Source organism: Penicillium paradoxum (assembly GCF_028828445.1).
Source record: "Penicillium paradoxum strain IBT 22861 chromosome Unknown utg000007l_segment0_segment0, whole genome shotgun sequence".
In the NCBI taxonomy this organism is placed as follows: domain Eukaryota; kingdom Fungi; phylum Ascomycota; class Eurotiomycetes; order Eurotiales; family Aspergillaceae; genus Penicillium; species Penicillium paradoxum.
This window is the reverse complement of record NW_026643185.1, coordinates 2,112,572-2,130,489: the sequence shown is the minus strand read 5'-3', so window position 1 is coordinate 2,130,489 and position 17,918 is coordinate 2,112,572. Positions and strand designations below refer to the sequence as shown.

General features: G+C 49.7%; 7 protein-coding genes across 7 annotated transcripts; 3 read left to right on the top strand and 4 right to left on the bottom strand.

Moving 5' to 3' along the window:
* Nucleotides 1-457: 457 nt before the first annotated feature.
* Nucleotides 458-3,162, bottom strand: N7457_008353 (putative cell polarity protein; the record flags this gene model as incomplete). Its single annotated transcript, XM_057179396.1, has 2 exons — nucleotides 458-862; nucleotides 919-3,162. The coding sequence occupies 2 exons, from the start codon at nucleotides 3,160-3,162 to the stop codon at nucleotides 458-460; spliced, it is 2,649 nt and encodes an 882-aa protein (XP_057027782.1).
* Nucleotides 3,163-4,785: 1,623 nt separating this feature from the next.
* Nucleotides 4,786-5,892, bottom strand: N7457_008352 (uncharacterized protein; the record flags this gene model as incomplete). The annotated part of the gene is made up of 3 exons (XM_057179395.1): nucleotides 4,786-5,354; nucleotides 5,414-5,705; nucleotides 5,767-5,892. The coding sequence occupies 3 exons, from the start codon at nucleotides 5,890-5,892 to the stop codon at nucleotides 4,786-4,788; spliced, it is 987 nt and encodes a 328-aa protein (XP_057027781.1).
* Nucleotides 5,893-6,451: 559 nt separating this feature from the next.
* N7457_008351 (alcohol dehydrogenase) lies at nucleotides 6,452-7,575 on the top strand (the record flags this gene model as incomplete). Its single annotated transcript, XM_057179394.1, has 2 exons — nucleotides 6,452-7,228; nucleotides 7,282-7,575. 2 exons carry the CDS (start codon nucleotides 6,452-6,454, stop codon nucleotides 7,573-7,575), a joined length of 1,071 nt encoding a protein of 356 aa, XP_057027780.1.
* A 407-nt stretch (nucleotides 7,576-7,982) lies between these two features.
* N7457_008350 (fungal specific transcription factor domain-containing protein) lies at nucleotides 7,983-10,211 on the bottom strand (the record flags this gene model as incomplete). The annotated part of the gene is made up of 3 exons (XM_057179393.1): nucleotides 7,983-9,623; nucleotides 9,683-10,054; nucleotides 10,179-10,211. 3 exons carry the CDS (start codon nucleotides 10,209-10,211, stop codon nucleotides 7,983-7,985), a joined length of 2,046 nt encoding a protein of 681 aa, XP_057027779.1.
* A 1,152-nt stretch (nucleotides 10,212-11,363) lies between these two features.
* On the bottom strand, nucleotides 11,364-13,612 carry N7457_008349 (uncharacterized protein; the record flags this gene model as incomplete). The annotated part of the gene is made up of 4 exons (XM_057179392.1): nucleotides 11,364-12,350; nucleotides 12,427-12,681; nucleotides 12,741-12,944; nucleotides 13,019-13,612. 4 exons carry the CDS (start codon nucleotides 13,610-13,612, stop codon nucleotides 11,364-11,366), a joined length of 2,040 nt encoding a protein of 679 aa, XP_057027778.1.
* Nucleotides 13,613-14,768: 1,156 nt separating this feature from the next.
* N7457_008348 (dienelactone hydrolase family protein) lies at nucleotides 14,769-16,023 on the top strand (the record flags this gene model as incomplete). The annotated part of the gene is made up of 4 exons (XM_057179391.1): nucleotides 14,769-14,853; nucleotides 15,136-15,333; nucleotides 15,410-15,690; nucleotides 15,751-16,023. The coding sequence occupies 4 exons, from the start codon at nucleotides 14,769-14,771 to the stop codon at nucleotides 16,021-16,023; spliced, it is 837 nt and encodes a 278-aa protein (XP_057027777.1).
* A 914-nt stretch (nucleotides 16,024-16,937) lies between these two features.
* Nucleotides 16,938-17,904, top strand: N7457_008347 (fumarylacetoacetate hydrolase family protein; the record flags this gene model as incomplete). The annotated part of the gene is made up of 2 exons (XM_057179390.1): nucleotides 16,938-17,217; nucleotides 17,288-17,904. The coding sequence occupies 2 exons, from the start codon at nucleotides 16,938-16,940 to the stop codon at nucleotides 17,902-17,904; spliced, it is 897 nt and encodes a 298-aa protein (XP_057027776.1).
* Between the last annotated feature and the right edge of the window lie 14 nt (nucleotides 17,905-17,918).

Genomic DNA, 17,918 nt, shown 5'->3' with positions numbered 1-17,918 from the left:
GAGCTGGATGCATACTTTCATTCCACCCACACTCATCCAAGATGAAATAATAGCCCGACACCAGCAAGCAGTTGTGAAAGAACAAACCAACATGATATCAGGCCGGGAACCCTAAATGGACACTGGAAAAAGGCTAAAATAAGATACAAGAATGGGAGGAAGATTGTAATATAGAAAGTGACAAGGCGAAGGGGAAAAAAATCAACCATGAATGTTACACACATCAGGGCATCGTTTCAGCATTGTCCACTCGTTGCCATAGATGATAGTCGCTGAAAAGCAAGGGGGCAGAGAGAAAAAAACAAAAAAAGAAAAAAAGAACTCGAGGGGAGAGAAGAAGAAAAAAAAGAAGAAAAAAAAGAAGAAGAAGAAGAAGAAGAAGAAGAAGAAGAAGAAGAAGAAGAGAAAGAAGATAGAATAAACCCGACTCCATATCATAATAATCAGATCAAGATCATCACCGGAAGTCATCTTCCTCGTCAGCAGGGGTGGACGCGGCCTCGAGGCGCTGAACAAGATCTTTGGTTTGCCGAGCAATCTCAAATGCAATGGGGGGCAGCTTATTCGTCAACTCCCGCAATTGCTCGGGGCTCGTCGCATCTTCGCCCTCACTGGCAGTGGTCGCCAATCGGCCACGGCACTGGTCTAATGCAGCAATGACGGGTTCAGACGCCTGGCGCAAACTGACGTCCCCGCTACGTTCGCGCATCAGGTGCTCTGTAGCCGAAACCACGTTCGCAACAACATTTGAAATCGCAGAGACGTGCGTTTGGACACTATGCAAGTTGTCCTCGGCTCGGATGCTGGCCACCAATGCCTGGATTTGTTGGACCATACCATCAGTCTGGTCCTCGACGTAGAGCTAAGAAGTTCCGTTAGTAAATTTCAAATTGCAATCTTACGTTCAAGTCAACTCACCTTGAGCTCCAACACCTCGTGATCCTCTTGCACATGCCCCCAGCCCTGATTGAGATCATTACCGGTTCCATTTTGTACAGGGTATTGAGAGTCATCCGGACGGCTGATAGCACTGTAGACGGAATTATTGCTCATCCGCTTTTGACTGGCAGATGTATCAAAGTAATCAGGGAATTGTTCCTGGGACGCATCCTCCTCATCCTCTTCGTCCTCCGGCTCATCCACGGGCGAGGCCTTGATCTTGACCACACGAATTAGGTCAACAATAGCAGTGCAGACATGAGAGGCCGCAGCATCAAGAAGCGACACTGGAGATAGACCACTGGAGCTGGAAAAGTTGCGCGTGGCAGTAATCAAGTTGTTGGCTGTAGTAGACACTTGGCCTTTCACCTTTGCGCGCAGAGCAGCTGATCCATCGACCGGAATCGGGGAACATTCAAGATCTTGGAGAATATGGCGGACTGCGACAATAACCATCTTGTTCTGACGAAGTACCACAGGAGATTCTTCGAAACGCGCGACTCGTAAGAGCTCGTCAATAGACATTTGGAACTTGGTAACATGAATATCCTTGACCACCCCGTCGGCCTGCACCAGCTCATGCTCTTTGGCGAGGACACTTGCGTCAGGCCGCGATTCGGCGAAGCCACCGGATGAGGCGCGAAGATGCCGCAGCTGTGCCTTGACCTTGGCGTAGCGATGCTTCCATTCATTGGCATCGGCCTCGAGCCTGTGGACCTCGTTGGAGAGTTGCTCCTCACGCTCCCAATTGGAGTGGCTCTCGGCTGAGAGGGCCTTCATTTCCATAAGGAAAGTCGATGCCTCCCGGCGGACCTCATCGGTCACTTGTTGCTGATGCTGTAATTCTTCTTGCAAACTCTGGTGCTTATTTTCCAGATCAACATAGCGAGCTTGCAAACCCGCATCATCGACGCCCCGAGACGAGTCATTGAGCTGACTGCGAAGATCCTGTTCCATGGTTTCGTGCTCTGTCCGAACCCGCTCAAGCTCCAGCTGGAGCGAGCTGTTGAGGTCCTCAGCCTTTGTTACTTTAGTCTCGAGCTCGAGTCGCAACTCGTCCCACTCATGGCGCTCATTATGACTGATCCCGGAGGAGTCTGCATCCTGGGACGACTGTGCCAGCTCCTCATCCTTGGAGCGAACCAATTCTTCCAATTTCTCAATCTTCTCCTGAAGAGCTGATACCTGCGTCTGGCTCTCCAGCAACAACCTCCGTTCACTCTCGCCCAACGTCGTTGTAGTACCGCGCCGGCTGAGAACAGCATCGAGAGCGAACGCGTCACTCCGAGCATCATCCTCATCTTCTGGTCCCATATCATCGCTATCCTCAACCATTGTACTTTTATTCGGAACCATAGTGTTGCTTTGGAAAGACCGAGGGAACGGACCATCTCCGTTTATGCTCGGCGGGCCTCCAAGAGAGCCGCCACGAGGAGGGAAGGGGCTGGGCGGACCACCAGACGGGTATCCTCGTCCCATGCGCGAAGGAGGTCCCCGGGAAGACTGCGACGTGCGAGCGCTAGGGGGACCCATATTGGGGGGCGGCCGGGCGCGGTACTCTCGACTGGTGAAGTGTGGGAAGCGGCGCTCTAATTCACAGAATACATCGGTCGCTAGGTCTCGGAATCGCACGTGGTGAAGTGCGGCAAGCTTCTGGCGAGCATGGTTGCGCTTTTCGTGGAAATCTTCGCGAGGAGGGAGGAAGGGAGGCACATCTGTGCGAGGCGGCCGCCCGGGGGGCGGCGAAGCCTGTTGCCGCCGGATCAATTCGTCGTAAACGTCGGTCGAAAGTTCATGGAACTGGGTTGGCGACAGCCTGAGTAGTTTGTCCCGGGCTTTGTTCGATTTGCCACGCTCGTCACGGGCTGTGCCATTCAAGAATCTTTTCAGGATTACATAGTGTTGACCCAGAATCTCCTCCATCTGACGATACCGTCTTCCGTCGCGTTGGCCATCTCCTAGTGTGCCGGAACTAGATCTTGCAGCAACCGAACTGGGTGGGGATGGATTGCCGCTCAAATTAGAAGGTGAGAGCGAAGGAGGTGGCCCACTGGGACTTAACGGTGCGCTTGGGATGCCGGAGGTCGGGGGTGTGGCTAAATTGGCACGCGATGGCGGGAATGTTGGGGAAAAGGGCGAGTCGGATTTTCCATACTGATTCAGTCCAGACCATTCGCTACCATCGACAGAGACAGGCGACATGGCTCCCGATGCGCCATTCATGTCAGGGTTAGAATGGGGGGAGGCGCCGACTTCTCCACCAGTCGAGTGAGCGTTTGAAGTCACTCTTGATTGGGGCGGATATCACAGGTAATCAATAAAGGCATGCACTTCGTTAGGATAAAAATAAAAAAGTAAAGAAGCCCCGTATTTCTGCACGAGGGTCCAACGACTTGACACAATGGAACTGACGGTCAAGGGGAAGTATCCACCACGAGGTAATCGTCAAACGTCAGAGAGAATCGAGTCAACCCAGGTCCGAAAGAGTGAAGGACTGGAATGAAGGGTGGGGATAGTAAAAGGGAGAAATCGAAAGTGTGAGGGTTTAGTGTACAGAACCTAGTGTCATCTTGAACTCCGGAGATTCCCTTACGAGCGATACCCGTACCTTAGCCACTTCCTTACAGCTTTGTTCCAGGTATCCCGGTATGGCCGCCCTTGTATCCAATGCATCTACAGGGATATCTGATGTCTGAGAAGACAATATGTACTCCATAATCTCCGATCTGATGGGGCGATTTAATATATTACTTGGCTCTGCATAGTCTCAAATTCATCTAAAGCTTGGTCAAGAACATGGGCCATACAGTATAATTTGTATTCAATACAAGCGCCACGAGCCAGGGGAGAAGGTCGATTTGAAGGGTGCAGCACGAGGACACTGGTGTCTGTACATGGACCTGTAAGGAGTTACCGGTGATTTTTATGAGCACTACATTATTCGACCCCCTATATGCAGGTATGTAGGTACCTGACTACATACATACATTATGTAGGTACGGGGTACGGAGTACATACGGAGGATAGGAGTTGCCATATGGCGATTTCGGATAAATTACATTGACTGGATCCCGTACCTGCCTATGTATATGTACAGTAATATACATTTTGTGTCTAGAACTCGATGCTCATCCCCAGCAAAGGCTGCTTGGCCCATCTCAAGAGTCAAGCTCTTCGAGGTGAGATTAGTTGCTCATGACATTGATAGCCCATGTATCCCTTCAACTCCAACTTCGTATTGTTTACCTCCATTTAAGGTCTTGGTTTTCTACAAATTTCGTTCTATTGCCCTTATTCTCCGAGGGTGCCTTTTCCCAACTGCACCTTCTTAATCCCCACCTTCAAGTCCTGCAGGTGGTTTAGCTCGACCTTTCTATTAGCTTACACCGGATCTCAATCTCGAGTCCCTTCCTTACCACATCCGCCACACCCTATATACCGTCTATTACCTGTGCGGAGCTCATTCGCACCATCTACATTTTCCTCAACATAAGACCAGAGCACGAAAAGCATGTTCTATAGCTTTCTGGGTTGGTTCTAACGAGATATAGGGGCATGGTTCGAGAAAATGATACCTACCAATAGTATCTCACCAAATTCTGTCGCGCGGGACTGTGATGATAAAAGGTGACTGGTCATTTTGGTTGTGATTGGTAAGGGCGGAAATCATATCCGCAAAGGAATTTAGGTGGAGATCAACGAGTTTGATACCGTGGGCAATAATGCCCATGCTAACACTATATAGCCCTGCAGTGTCATTACAAGAATGCTGATTGAGTTAAATGTGGAACGTGCGCTGGTACCTGGCCTGTTACACACCCAACATGCCCCTAGACCTTTTCGCAATTACAGACGGCTCTGTGTAGTCTCGATCTTAATCCCAGCAAGTCCACGATTCAGTACGACGCGTGGCTTCTCGCCCGGCGACGTCGCCAGCATCTCAAAGACAATCTCACTAACACCGTCCGTCTTCGCCCCAGTCTTCCACATTCGCATCTCTAGAAGATCTCCGGGATACACCACTTCTTTGAACCGAGCTTGAAGTCGAACAAAGTTCTGCGGGTTGGAGCCTCCGAGCTCTCTGAGCAACCCGTGGGCAGCAATATTCCACGTTCCAAGTCCCGACAGGATATGGCCCTTGTATCCTGATCTTTTCGCGAACTCATCATCTGCATGAATGGGATGGTAATCGCCGCAGAGACGGTACAGAAGAGCCAATGTAGGAGTTGTCTGGACCCAGTGGATTGCATCAGGGGTGCGAGCAGGCAGGTCGGGCACTGGAATCGGAGGCGGAGCAGTAGACTGGCCATAACCGCCTTGCTGCACTGCAAAAAGATCGCTTGTAATGTGGCAATACACCCGGCCCGTCTTCGCATCAAGAAGGGTTTGTTGCGACTCGAGGATGAGATTGCCCCCTGCCGATCACGCTGCTGTTATTATATGGACATCGACATCTCAGGTTAATGTCACTCACCCTTATCATGGACGCCTACAACGTGACGGTGGATCTCAAGGTCCAACCCCACGCTACTGGTGGGAATTGGACTGAGCATCTCGATCCTTTCCTCGCCGTGCATCGTCTTCTGGGGGTTGAAGATTGGAAGGCCGGGAATGGGATCCGAGCCCATCTCCTCGACAAAATCGAACACATCGTGATGCGTCCGTTTGAAGAGAAGAGTGGAGACGAAGGTAGGAAACGAGGCAAATTGAGGATCCTGCTCAGATAGAAAGTGCCTTTCATCTGCCTGCACTCCAATAGCATTCGCCTAGAATCCATCCATGTTTAGCGTAGGCCGTATATCTTGAATTTGGTGGATTGGGACTCACAAAGAGGAGCACGTCTCTCCGGTTGTAGCTGACTTTCTTTACCGGCCACTTATGGCCAGTCGCTTTGGAGACATCGACATTATCCCATCGGTTCGTTTGGGGATTGAATACGGGCTGATCAGACATGATTGGAAACAAGCAGGATCTTGTTCAAATGGATAAGCGTATAATTTGATTCAAACAGGTCGACTCATGAGAACAAAAGAACATCATATCCTACGGGATTGCATTATTATATGAGCCCCATTAGCTAGGAACCTAGGTACGTTGGAGATCCGCTTTGAACTCCGATCTGAAGCTGAGACATCCCCGCCCCGTTCAAGTGTCAACATAGGTATAAACCGCAGATTTCAAGGACTCAAATGCTAAACTCAAATTTCCTACAGATCGTGGCCAATAAGACTGCTTTTGTAATTACCTGTTACATCGATTAGAATAGCGACGGATGTAAATCAACTTCCCCGGAATTCGGATATAAGTGTGGCATCTCCATGTGGACGGGCCGGGTGGCGGTAAGCATCCTCGGGTTATCTAACAACCTAGGTAGCTCCTAACCGTGGCAGGATATATATTTAAAGTCACAGTTTGAAGAGACCGGAGTGCATATTTCTCTATTTCATTGCCGTTCCTCTATCAATTCACAAGAATCGTGCAATTGACCATAATGCACTCCAAATACATTACAATGGCCCGTCCGCCGGGCGACAATGGCCCAGTCTACTACTCCCTCGTCCAACGTACCACGCCAATTCCTCCTCTCGACGTGAACCAAACCCTTGTCAAGATTTCTGCCGCTGCCCTAAACCACAGGGACCACTTCCTCCGCCAGAACCTGTACCCGGGCACCGCCCTGGGTGTCCCCATTCTAGGCGACGGCTCAGGCGTTGTCGTCGACATTGGGTCTCAGGTTCCAGCCCACTGGAAACACAAACGGGTTATGATCTACCCCGGTTCGGGGTGGTTATCTTCCCCGAAGGGTCCAGAAGATGGAGGATACCTTAATATTCTCGGCGGAACGGTGTATAACCCCCAAGGCACTCTGGCAGAATACATGGTTGTTGACTGGAAGGATCTCGAAGAGACTCCGGGTCATTTGACTGATGTTCAGGCTGCTGCGCTCCCTATTGCTGGGCTTACTGCGTGGCGTGCGTTATGTACCAAAGGTGGCGTGACGGGGAACTGCGCCGGGAAGCAGGTGTTGATTACAGGAATTGGAGGTGGTGTGGCTCTGATGCTGCTGGCGTTTGCAGTGGCACAGGGGGCAGATGTCTGGGTGACGACATCGAAAGAAGAGAAGTTGAAGGAAGCGGTGAGGCTTGGGGCTAAGGGAGGAGTGAATTACCGCGAGGATAAGTGGGATGCACAACTGCTGGAATTGCTTCCTCCACAGCATAAGCATTTTGATGTGATCGTTGATGGGGCAGGTGGGGACATCGTGGATAGAGGAGTCAGATTGCTCTCGGTATGTACGCATGGACACGGTGAAAGATCGAAACTGACGAAATGAATGTTCAGAGTGGCGGTGTGATCTCGATTTATGGTATGACTCTGTCTCCCAAGATGCCCTTTACCATGAAGGCGGTTTTGAAGAACATTGACGTACGTGGGTCGACGATGGGCTCGAGGAGGGAATTTGGGGAAATGGTCGAGTTCGTCCGACGCAAGGGAGTGACGCCCATCGTCCACCGAGTTGTAGATGGAATAGACAACATGGAGGGCATTGAGGAATTATTCGGTATGCTTGAATCAGGGGCACAGTTTGGAAAGCTGGTCATTCGCATTGCGAATCCTGATAAAGGCAAGTTGTAAGAATATGATGTGCCTTGCCTCCTAGAAACTGATTTTGTTAGATACCTAAGTAACTCTTTTGCTCAAATGATGGAATATTGAAATAGCTGTGCGCTTTGAGGTGTTAGCAGTAGTGTTTTATATCAAGATTGACTTGACGCAACTACGGACACGTTCACTAGGCTACATACCTAACAGAAAGATGCAGACACGTTTAAAGTCATATATAGCGTCTTTATGTCGAGAATTCCAATTGACCAACAAGCCTACATACATAATGTAACAATCGAGGACCTTTCAAGCACTTTTAACACACTATACTCCCCAGCTGCCCTGGCCTTAGGTATCACTATGCCCAAAAACACTTAACCTCCGTTCCCAGCAATACTATATTAATGTTCATTTAAAAATCCCAGAGCCCCTGTGTATCATACAGACGAAATTTCCCCATACAACTGATTCTCCACCCATGAAAGCTCCGATAGAAATTGATCAGAGAGCATTGGTGTCATGTAGTTGGACTCCATACCCAAATAACCCTCACGACATGGCTCTATCCCAATCATCATATCGTTGTTCATCTGATCATACTCACCATTCTCACTGCCCTGGCCGTCAGATGTTGAATAGTGAGGGCCTCCTGCATATATTACACTCCCATATTGCATCATCTGCTGGTTGCTTTTAACAGGAGCATGTGCAGCGAAGCGTTTGCCACCCACCCCGTGAAGATCGTTGTGATTGGGATAGTTCTGTGATAGCCCGAGAGAGAGATTTCCGACGTTGGCTTCAGGTGTGGCCGTGGTACCATCATCTTGAGACTCCGGACTTGCAGAAGACTGATATTCTCCATTCGGCTTTGCTTCAAGCATATCAGCTGCACCTGATTCTCTTTCATCTTGGGGCCCGCTCAGACCATTTGCAGTGTCTCGGTTCGCTTCGGACTCTGGATCCCTCCACGTGGGTATGAGTGATCGGGTCAAAGCATTCAGATGAATATCAGCCGATTGAGCTGTTTTACCGATAAATTTAAGCGCTGCCTCGGCACTCGGGTAGACATCTGTCAAAGCTCGTAAGAGTAGCGCGCCATCTGAGAATTCGTGCGAGCTCCGTCTCATGACTTCATCGGATCCGAACTTGATATTGATCAGATGAACCATCATCGTCGGCAACATGACAGTAACGCTGGTTGTTGACAGGCAATGAATGAGGTCAAGCTCCATTAAGTCGCGCACGATCCCGCTCACTTCACTTGCAGTTCGGCATATCCTGTCTCGAGGAGCTCTTTGAAGATTCTGGACCATGGTGAAGAATGGAGATGTTGACGTCGACCATGGGGAAAACGGCAGGATGTGAGGATGATGCAGCACGGCGATAGCTGTCAAATACAGCATTTTCAGATTTGCTTTGTGGACCACGAGGACCTCAGAGTCGCATCCTTTCAGGGCAGACATGGAATCATATCGGCAGGCCTTTGGCAAGTTGCACATCCACCGGTTTACTTCGTATTCGTGAGCGCCCTCCCAAATCGCAAGGCCGTTCTCATTCTTTGGCACGAGGACTGAATATGAGCCCCGGGGACCAAGGACATAGGAGACCTTGTACATCAGGGACAAGATCCTGTTGATGCAGATGCACAGCTCGCACTGTTTGATGCATATGTCGGCTAGCTTCCTCTGCTCGCCCTGGTCTCGTGGCAAGGTGCAATCTGGGGGCAAGATCCCCAAGGCAGAGGAGCTAGATTTGCAGTCAAAATCTTCGAGTGTGAGCATGGCAATATTACTTTCTTCTATCTTCATCCGGGCCGGTCGACGCATTCCAAGCGCAATATGTTGATCCCTCACAAAAATACACCACCACAGTCGTCGGTTCAAACGGTTTTCAGCCTCTGTGGCATTTTCTCTCTCCAATCCATCTTCGAGACCACTCTGATCAGCCAGAACCTTGGCGATGCCCATCCAATACCAAATGTCTCGAAGATCATGTGATCCGTCATACCAATAGGTCATTAAGAGGGTAGCCTGGATCAAGGGTGTCATGCACGGTTCGCTGTCGAAATCATATAAGAGCTACTGCGACTTTAGTCCTTTTTGCTCACAACAACAATCAGATCTTTCGTTATACATACCCGAACTTTCTGGAAGAGTGCGTGACGCGCAGCCCTTCGGTTTTGGTATCCCGCAACGACGAGATGTTCCTTGTTGGCAAACGCGGACCCTGCAAACAGGATTGCCTGAAGCAAGATCAGACTAATCTGCCCGTTTTGTCCATCCCCCTGTTCGACGATCTCCAAAAATTCATGCAGGTCAATAATCGGCATCGATCCGTACACATAATCGACAAAGCTGCGGATCAGGCTGTTCCGCACTGGAGTATCGGGGATGGTGAGTGCCCCCTTCCGGCTCAGGAATAAGACATCGTCTCTAGCCAGAGAGCGGGAGAGGGGGGTTTGATATAGGCCGGCAAGCCCCAGTTTGTCGGCACTCGATTCCCCGTCAAGCTACGAGTATCAGCAAATGAAGCCTGTCGGGGCTCGAAGGCTGTTGCGGTGGATGTTTGTGGCGGACGGGCCTCGTTGCTTGACAGATCTGAAGCAGTATTGTCGTCCACGCTGGATGCCGGACTATTTTCTGCAATCGGGGTATGTTGACAATCATTGCTTATGATATGAGGGGGATGGAACGCGGGCTCAGGCTTCTTGGCTCTGTATATGAATTGTCAGACCCTTATCAACTGTCCCAAGAAGCCTGGATACAACTCACCTCCGGGTTCTCCTTCCTCCCAGTACACACGTTTCATCGTCCAGGCGACAGTTGGTACAGGTCCCGCCACGGAGGACACCGTCGCACCTCACTTTCCTCTGTCTGCACCGCGCGCAGGCCTTGGGCGCTCTTCTGAATAGGGTCTTTGGACCGGTTTTAGACGCCATGAGAATCCGCTTATTCTCATTCACTACTGAGTCGCCGTTAGTGGGATTCATTCTAATAAGTGGCTATGATGGCAAAGCACGCGTTCAACGCACCAGAGAGGATCAAATTCAGTTGAACAAGAGATTGAAGACGGCTGTGTATCAGGGTGAAAGCCTATCATAGGAGCTAGCAGATGAACGATGCATGAATGGGGCAGTGGTCTTTTTTTCTACAAGACCATTTACTCCGCATTCCGCATTGCCACTGGAGATCATGAGACGAACTCTGTTACGAATGAGGAGCAAATTAGCACGGATCTAGTAATATAATGGGTCCTGCGCCTCCACATTGAAAGAGCATTGGGGGTTTGAGAGGTTGATTCTGACCCGCTGTGTTGGTCGAGACTCGCCGTACCACCGCGATGTCCGACGACCCCAGCCAGTCACCGTGGACGATGCCTGCTTCCCCGTATTTCCCGCACATATCTCCGACAGAATATGGAGAAACGGGGGCCCTACTCCGTATTATATTGCCATAGAAGGGTCATGTTCCTCGCATTGCTAAACGGTAGAAAAGAGAGGCCCGAATTAAGGGATGAGCCTATACTCCGTACTCCGTATGGCTCTTGCTTTCGCCATTACGTGACTCAATCTCCAATCGATGGAGAAGATCAACTAGCTTTGAGTATGGCATAAACCTTGGGAAGGGGAGACTGAGGAATCGTGTTGATAATGCAAGCGATTTCAAGGCTCGTCTTGCCACAGCCCAAGTTCTAATTAGTGAATGGTTCGAATCTCGAGACAGGATTATCCTTAAACCCGACGAGTATACATAGAGAGAGATACAAGTACAATTGAATGCAATTTTATTCCCCGGTGCATCAATTCTCCGACCAGCCCGTCAGATAGGCCCCCTGAGTTTGAACAGTAATTTTGCAAACTCAAGCCCAATGCCCCACCCTCCGTTGCGCAGAAGCTCTCCGGTATGTTCAAGAATAGCCTGACGGCCCTCGTTACAACACAGCACCGGTATTCGATCAAGCCCGATGATCGCATTCCCCCCATCCCGTACCCAGGCTTGAATCTGCACGTTGTTGGGACTGTTTGGTGCTGATTGGAGGTCGTCGATACGCAGTTTAACGGTTGGGTCCGCTGGAACATGTGGCGGAAGAAAGCCTGCCATTAAATATAGAACCACGCCCGCGTGGAACACATTGAAGGGCTCGTACACCCACCCGGTCGGGTAGCGACGTGCCAAGGCCAGAACCTGAGCGCTGCGATAGGTTACGTCGCGTGCTGAAACCAGATTGTCCTTGGTCAGATTGCTCATGATCGCATTGGCCGTTCGTGAATCGATCCGATGCCTCTCCTCGATAAAGCCGCGCAGCACCGGCCACAGCCAGTTCAACAGATCTCCCGCCGCGATAAAATGCGCTGTGTGAGCATTTTGCGCGTGGACCGCGATGTTTATCACATCGCTGCGACTTCCCAGCGATGACGCGGCGGGTGACTGCACAAGAGAGTTCAGGGCGTGCACCAGCGGCTCCCGGCTATTATCGAGAGTGTGCGGTACGAGGTCCGCGATGGTTGATAGTTTGATCTCCTTTATGCTCCATAGCATCCGGATGAGAGTCATGATAGTAAGATGTCGATGTCTCTCATTTTCGATGCTAGCTGCTGCATTTGGACTGCCGTCAAGTAGGGACCGGATAAGGGGTCTCAACTTGACAGTAGGCGGATAAAGGTTCGTCCACGGATGCAAGGCCTTCCATGCATAGGATGATTCCGCATTCCAGTGCTGGGGAGAGGAGGGAAGTGAGAGCTTCATGTCTTCAATAATTATATAAGACCGACTGTTGTGAAGGAACGCCACAGATGCATCGTATTCCTGGTGGTGAAAAGGGTGTCAGCAGATGGCAAAGGTACAGCATTTCAAAGGATATTGTAGAAACACCGACATATACAGCCCAGGCTAACCGACATGATCGCTCCCGGCGGATCCATTCCCTCCAGACGTTTTCGGGGGTAGTTGCCATCGGTACAGTAGGCGATTGCTCCAGAAACAAGCCCATGTATCTAGCATTGTGAACCAAAGAACTTCGATAGACCTCGCTCAGCTCAAACAAGTGTTGGCTTCCGCTAGCATATCCAAGAAATCCTTGGAGCACTTGAGCAATTAAATACTCCTCTGTGTAGACAACCTTGCGATCATACTCAGCCTAGCCCATTACAATATTAGACGAGGAAATATGCACTGGATGGGAATCAATCCTCTTACATTGGAAATAAGAACACGGCGATTGAGCTCCGAAAGTGTCATGGAAAATGCTCGTGAATTACGGGAGTTCGTGTATCTTGCTCCCGCGCAGATCATGGCAAGGGTCACGACTGCGCTGCTGTCGGGGTCAAATGTAGGTTGGTGAATTATGGGAAGCCTCTGCCATTCTGTGAGTAGACAGTCGAACTTGAGGAGAGAAATACCCTAACCTCATGAAAATGTACGAAGTATAAATCAATGCAGTAATCAAGCACTTTCTTGCTTGGAAAATCACCCACATCGATCGGCTGCCATGGACTTCGAAACGGTAGGCCAATAATTTCCCGAAATGTGGCGTAGGCAGCATCGCTGATAGGTTTTGTGGAGCAGAATGTGATTGTAGGAGTGCATTGCTCCATATCAATTTCAAGACTGGGCAATACCATACGCTCAGATTCAGCATGGGGATCCACATGCCACGGAAGGCCGGCCTCCTCGGTGCATGGTGTCCTCAATCCAATAGCTGCTGGGTCGGCTTGTGTTTGATGGCCAAAAAGTGATTCATGAGGCATAGATCGAATGGGATGCTGCAGTTGAAAAGAGGGCGAGGCGGAGTGCTCTAGGCCCATGTCAAAGGTGAAGTCCGATGTCGAAAGGTTTAGATTATCAGAGCATGACTGCAAAATCCATCCCAGGTTGGAACTGAAGTCCGTCCCGATCGTATCCAAGATTGCCATTGGATCGAGATTGTATATTTCAGGGGAGAGTTCGTCTGGAATATGCATTGGTATATGATTGACAAACCCATCCGAGGGCTCAGTGGCAAGTCCAAGCCCATGTTGGCTAACACTATCAGACTGGGAGAACTGGCCATCAAATGTCGGAATTTCCATGGTTTCAGGTGTTTGCACCTTGCTATTATCTGGGTTCAGTCTTTCGTTATTTTCTGGCAGAGGATCTGAGGCTTGATGCCCATCTCTTGAATTTGGTTCATAAACGCATGCCCTCCGCCGCCTTTTGCAGGGTGAACAAGTCGGTCGCTCTCCCTGGCATTTCTGTTTTGACCTTTGGCAAGAAAGATTAGTTTGGGAATCTCTTGATCAGAGATTTAGTAACTAACCGCGAGCATGGAATGCAAGCCTTTCTTCGAGGCTTGGGGGGAGGACGATGTGAGTCGTGAATGGTGGCGTGTCGCGATAAAATATCTCTGGGTTGGTTGTTAGATATGTTCCCGCCTCTACAGGATTAACCTCGCTTACTTTCGATTAAACACCCGAGAGCAGACTGTGCACTGATAACTGGTTGTCGATGGGTTCGTTAGCTCTGTAATGTGCAACGGTGGCATCTTGAAATTTTACCTCCCCAACCCTCTCCGGGGAGACTTTCCTGGGACCGACCTCCCATTCATATTAAAATGGAGAAAGAGAATGCGAAGAAGAGAAAAGCACTCGGGTGTGGTGTCTTCGAATGGGAGGTGCAGTCGAGGCAAATCCGGGGCAGTGCGGGGAAATAGAGGCCCCCTGTCTAGCGGTCATGTGGAGGCCAATGCCTAACCTACATACCTGACTACTGGACGAATCCGTCTTACTTGTCGATTCTCGTACACCTTAAAAGTGAGTCCTAGCATATATTGGAATCCTTACGCTCTCCCTGGGTCTCACCACACCTCATTTCTCCTAGCAATTGTTCGAGTGACCCAATGAGGCACAGCCTATTTCAGAACTCTAGGGCAAAAGGAAAAACACGCGAGACATTAAGGGGTCTGGGCCCTTTCCAACTGCCCAACTTTGATGTGTGAACGCGCCCAAAACCAATGGATATCCAGACATCCGGCATCCGAATGCATAACTGTCAAGCTCATACTATACTTGGGGTTTTTTGCGCGACATCCGAGCGCCTGTCTCAACGGAGTATAATGCGGTATCAACACTATGGGAGGATAGAGGCACTCAGACGCTGATCGAGCAAAATGAACCCCTTTGGACTTCGTAAACTGGGGAATCATAAGAGGCTACCCAATTCCCCATCTCGTATATATACGTCATCCAAATGGGATTGTCTCTCCTATTGCACACCGTTCTCGGAGCAGATCTCGTGTGCGTTCCGGGCTTGGCGGAACGCGGAGTTCAAAGCGGTACGTCTCGGAGCCGGCAGTGATCATGTCCGATGGCTTCCCCGGATTATTTTTATTTTTGGTACTATATAGCGTCTCTCTTTTTTGCGGGGAAAATGTAAAACCACAGTTTGGTGATCGTCCAAAGTGCATTAGGTAGCTAGCTAGTTCGCTTCCCCGAAACAAAAAAAAAAAAATGTCAGACAACTATGGATGCTGCGCAACTGGCAAGAGTGCACCAGGTACTGATCCCCCCCCAAACTCCCAGATTTGCCAATAGTTAGATTCTCACTAACGACTCAGCTGATTACGTTACTCGGGGCACGTTTGACTCAATTGGCAATGTGCGGGTGTATATCTCCGCTCCCCACGATGCTGCTTTGAAAAAAGGCACCATGATCTACTTGCCCGATGGATTCGGACACGCGAAGCACAATTTCAGACTGGCAGATCGGTTTGCTGAAGTTGGCTGGCATGTCATAATCCCGGACTACTACGAGGGTACGTTTACTTTGGTTCCAGGGACAAGATCCTCGAAGCGTCCTAGCAGAACATGAAGGACTAACGGGTAAACCAGGAGATGCCATCCCGGAGCAACTGCTGAAACGGAATTTCGCCGTAGCTCTCGAAGATGAGCCGTGGACTCAAGCCGAGAAAGATCTGGTTGCCAGCATTGACTTTGAGACCTGGGTCAAACGGCACTCCGTGGATCGAACGGAGAAGCTGGTGCACACTGTGGTGTCCTCGCTGGAGAGAGGAAAGGAAAAGGTGGCTGCCGTGGGATACTGCTTTGGTGGCAAGTACGCCATCCGCCTGGCTGGAACATCTTTTGTAGATGTTGTCGCATCCTTCCATCCGGTATGTTAAATCGCTGTTGCCCCTTTCATATATTCTCCCGTATACTGATATACTACACAGAGCTTCTTGGAAGCAGACGACGTAAAGGAGGGCATCACGTCCCTTTACGTTGGACTTGCGGCAAATGATGATATGGTGCCTCCGACGCAGAAGCAGGACTTGACCTCTTGGCTGACTCAGGCTGGAGCATTGTACGGTATGGAGACCTACGACGGTGTTGGTCATGGGTTTGCATCAAGACCAGATCCGGTTAGCCCGGAGGGCGCGCTGCAATATCAGAAGGCCTTTGAAGATACCCTCAAGCATCTGGAAGCATCGAAGAGCGCCTTGTAAGCTGATGTGATTGCAAGGTCAAAATTGAGGCTTTTAGCATCTATAAGACCGGTATAAGGTGGAATCTCAATAGTCCATCATTTTATATCAGTGAAAATCTACAACCCCGGTTTTCATGTTATGCAATCAATATTTTCGGAACCTACTAGGCAGAAGCTTGACTAGATGCTTCAATGTTCTCCTTAATGTATTCTGAGATGACTACGAAGATCAGAAAATCCTTCTGACTCAATGTACATTCTGACAGCGGCTTGTTTATCGCTATGAGTTGATATGGATCCTAATGACCAAGAGTTGGCTACTCATTCCACACAATTCTATCAAGGGCCAATGGACTTTCTACGATGCTGGTGGTCTATGAGATGAAACTCTGAAGTTATCACGCCGTCTTCCCACTTGAAACCAACCATGGCCACTTGGAGGATTACTTTGGATGCGTTGACTGAGTCATCGGCAGTGGAGATCAGGAGGAATACGCAATTTGATTCGATTCGTTTTACAAGAAACTTCAGCATTGGCCACACCGGACTCCGCTGTGGGAAGTCCGTTCCTAACTGGTTCTAGCAACCACCTCTTGTAGGCTTCTTCTAGTAGATATGCTGTGTAAATCTAGGAGTCCGTGCGAACTATGGTATAATCATGCCATGCTTTAGCGATATACGAACCTTGCAATTCTCTGCGTCGATGCAAGAAGGAGGACTAAGGAAGTATGAATTAGTGGTTAGAATTGCATGGGCATGAAAAGGACAATACCCACTGTTGGCGCACCTCGGATCTCGGGGTCTGCAGAGGCGGGGGAAGCAGGGGAAATATATATATGTATATATATAAGAATTGAGCTCTATTATTTAACAACCCCTGTATTTTGGTTATTCTGTTTCTCATTTGTGTCACACCAGATCCTCTTACTACAAATGGCTCCTTCAGAAGTTCTGTGGGATCGGCTGATCCGATATGTTTCTGCGACAGACGACCATATTCGCTATGGCGAACCAATTCTACAAGACTCGGATCTGGAAAAGCTCGATCAGTTAGTGGAAGAAGGTCAATTGGAAGTCCGAGCGTTCGAAGGCAATGAGCCCATCACAGCGACCCCGACGACCAGAATTGAAAAGGTAAAAACGCTTCTTGGCCCTCTGGAAGTGAAGAACACACCGATAATTCGATGCATTGGATTGAACTATAAATCTCATAGTAAGCAACATCACTCAGTACCGCAAGTGAATGCCCTTTCCGCGAGTGCCCATGACTCACCGTCGTTTAGTCTTGGAGAGTGGTCTTTCTCTGCCCGTCAACCCGACAACTTTTATCAAACCCAGCTATACCGTCGCAAACCATGGAGAGGATATCCAAGTACCGAGATGGGCTGCGAGCATGCTTGATTACGAAGGCGAGCTGGCTATTCTCATTGGAAATGATGTCAAGAATGCCTCCGAGGAAGACGCACTCGATTATGTGGCCGGATACACCGCCGGAAATGATGTCAGTGCTCGCGACTGGCAGACGCAGCCAGATCTTGCGGGGCCAATGCCACAGTGGGGGTTTTCGAAATCTCTGGACCAGTTTGCTCCCCTAGGACCTGTTCTCGTCGCGCGCCATGTCCTTGGAGAGGCCAATGATCTGAGCCTACGAACATTCGTCAACGGAGAACTCAGGCAACAGGGCAATACTTCCGACCTTTGCTTCCATGTGAGACGGATAGTGTCTTTTTGCAGCAGGGGAACCACGTTGCAGAAGGGTAGTATTATCCTGACGGGCACCCCGGGTGGTGTAGGCTTTTCCATGAGCCCTCCAAACTTCCTCAAACATGGCGACGAGGTGGTAGTGGACATTGGGAGAATTGGAAAACTAAGGAATCGTTATGTATTTGTTGATGAATAGCGGTGATCCGTAAG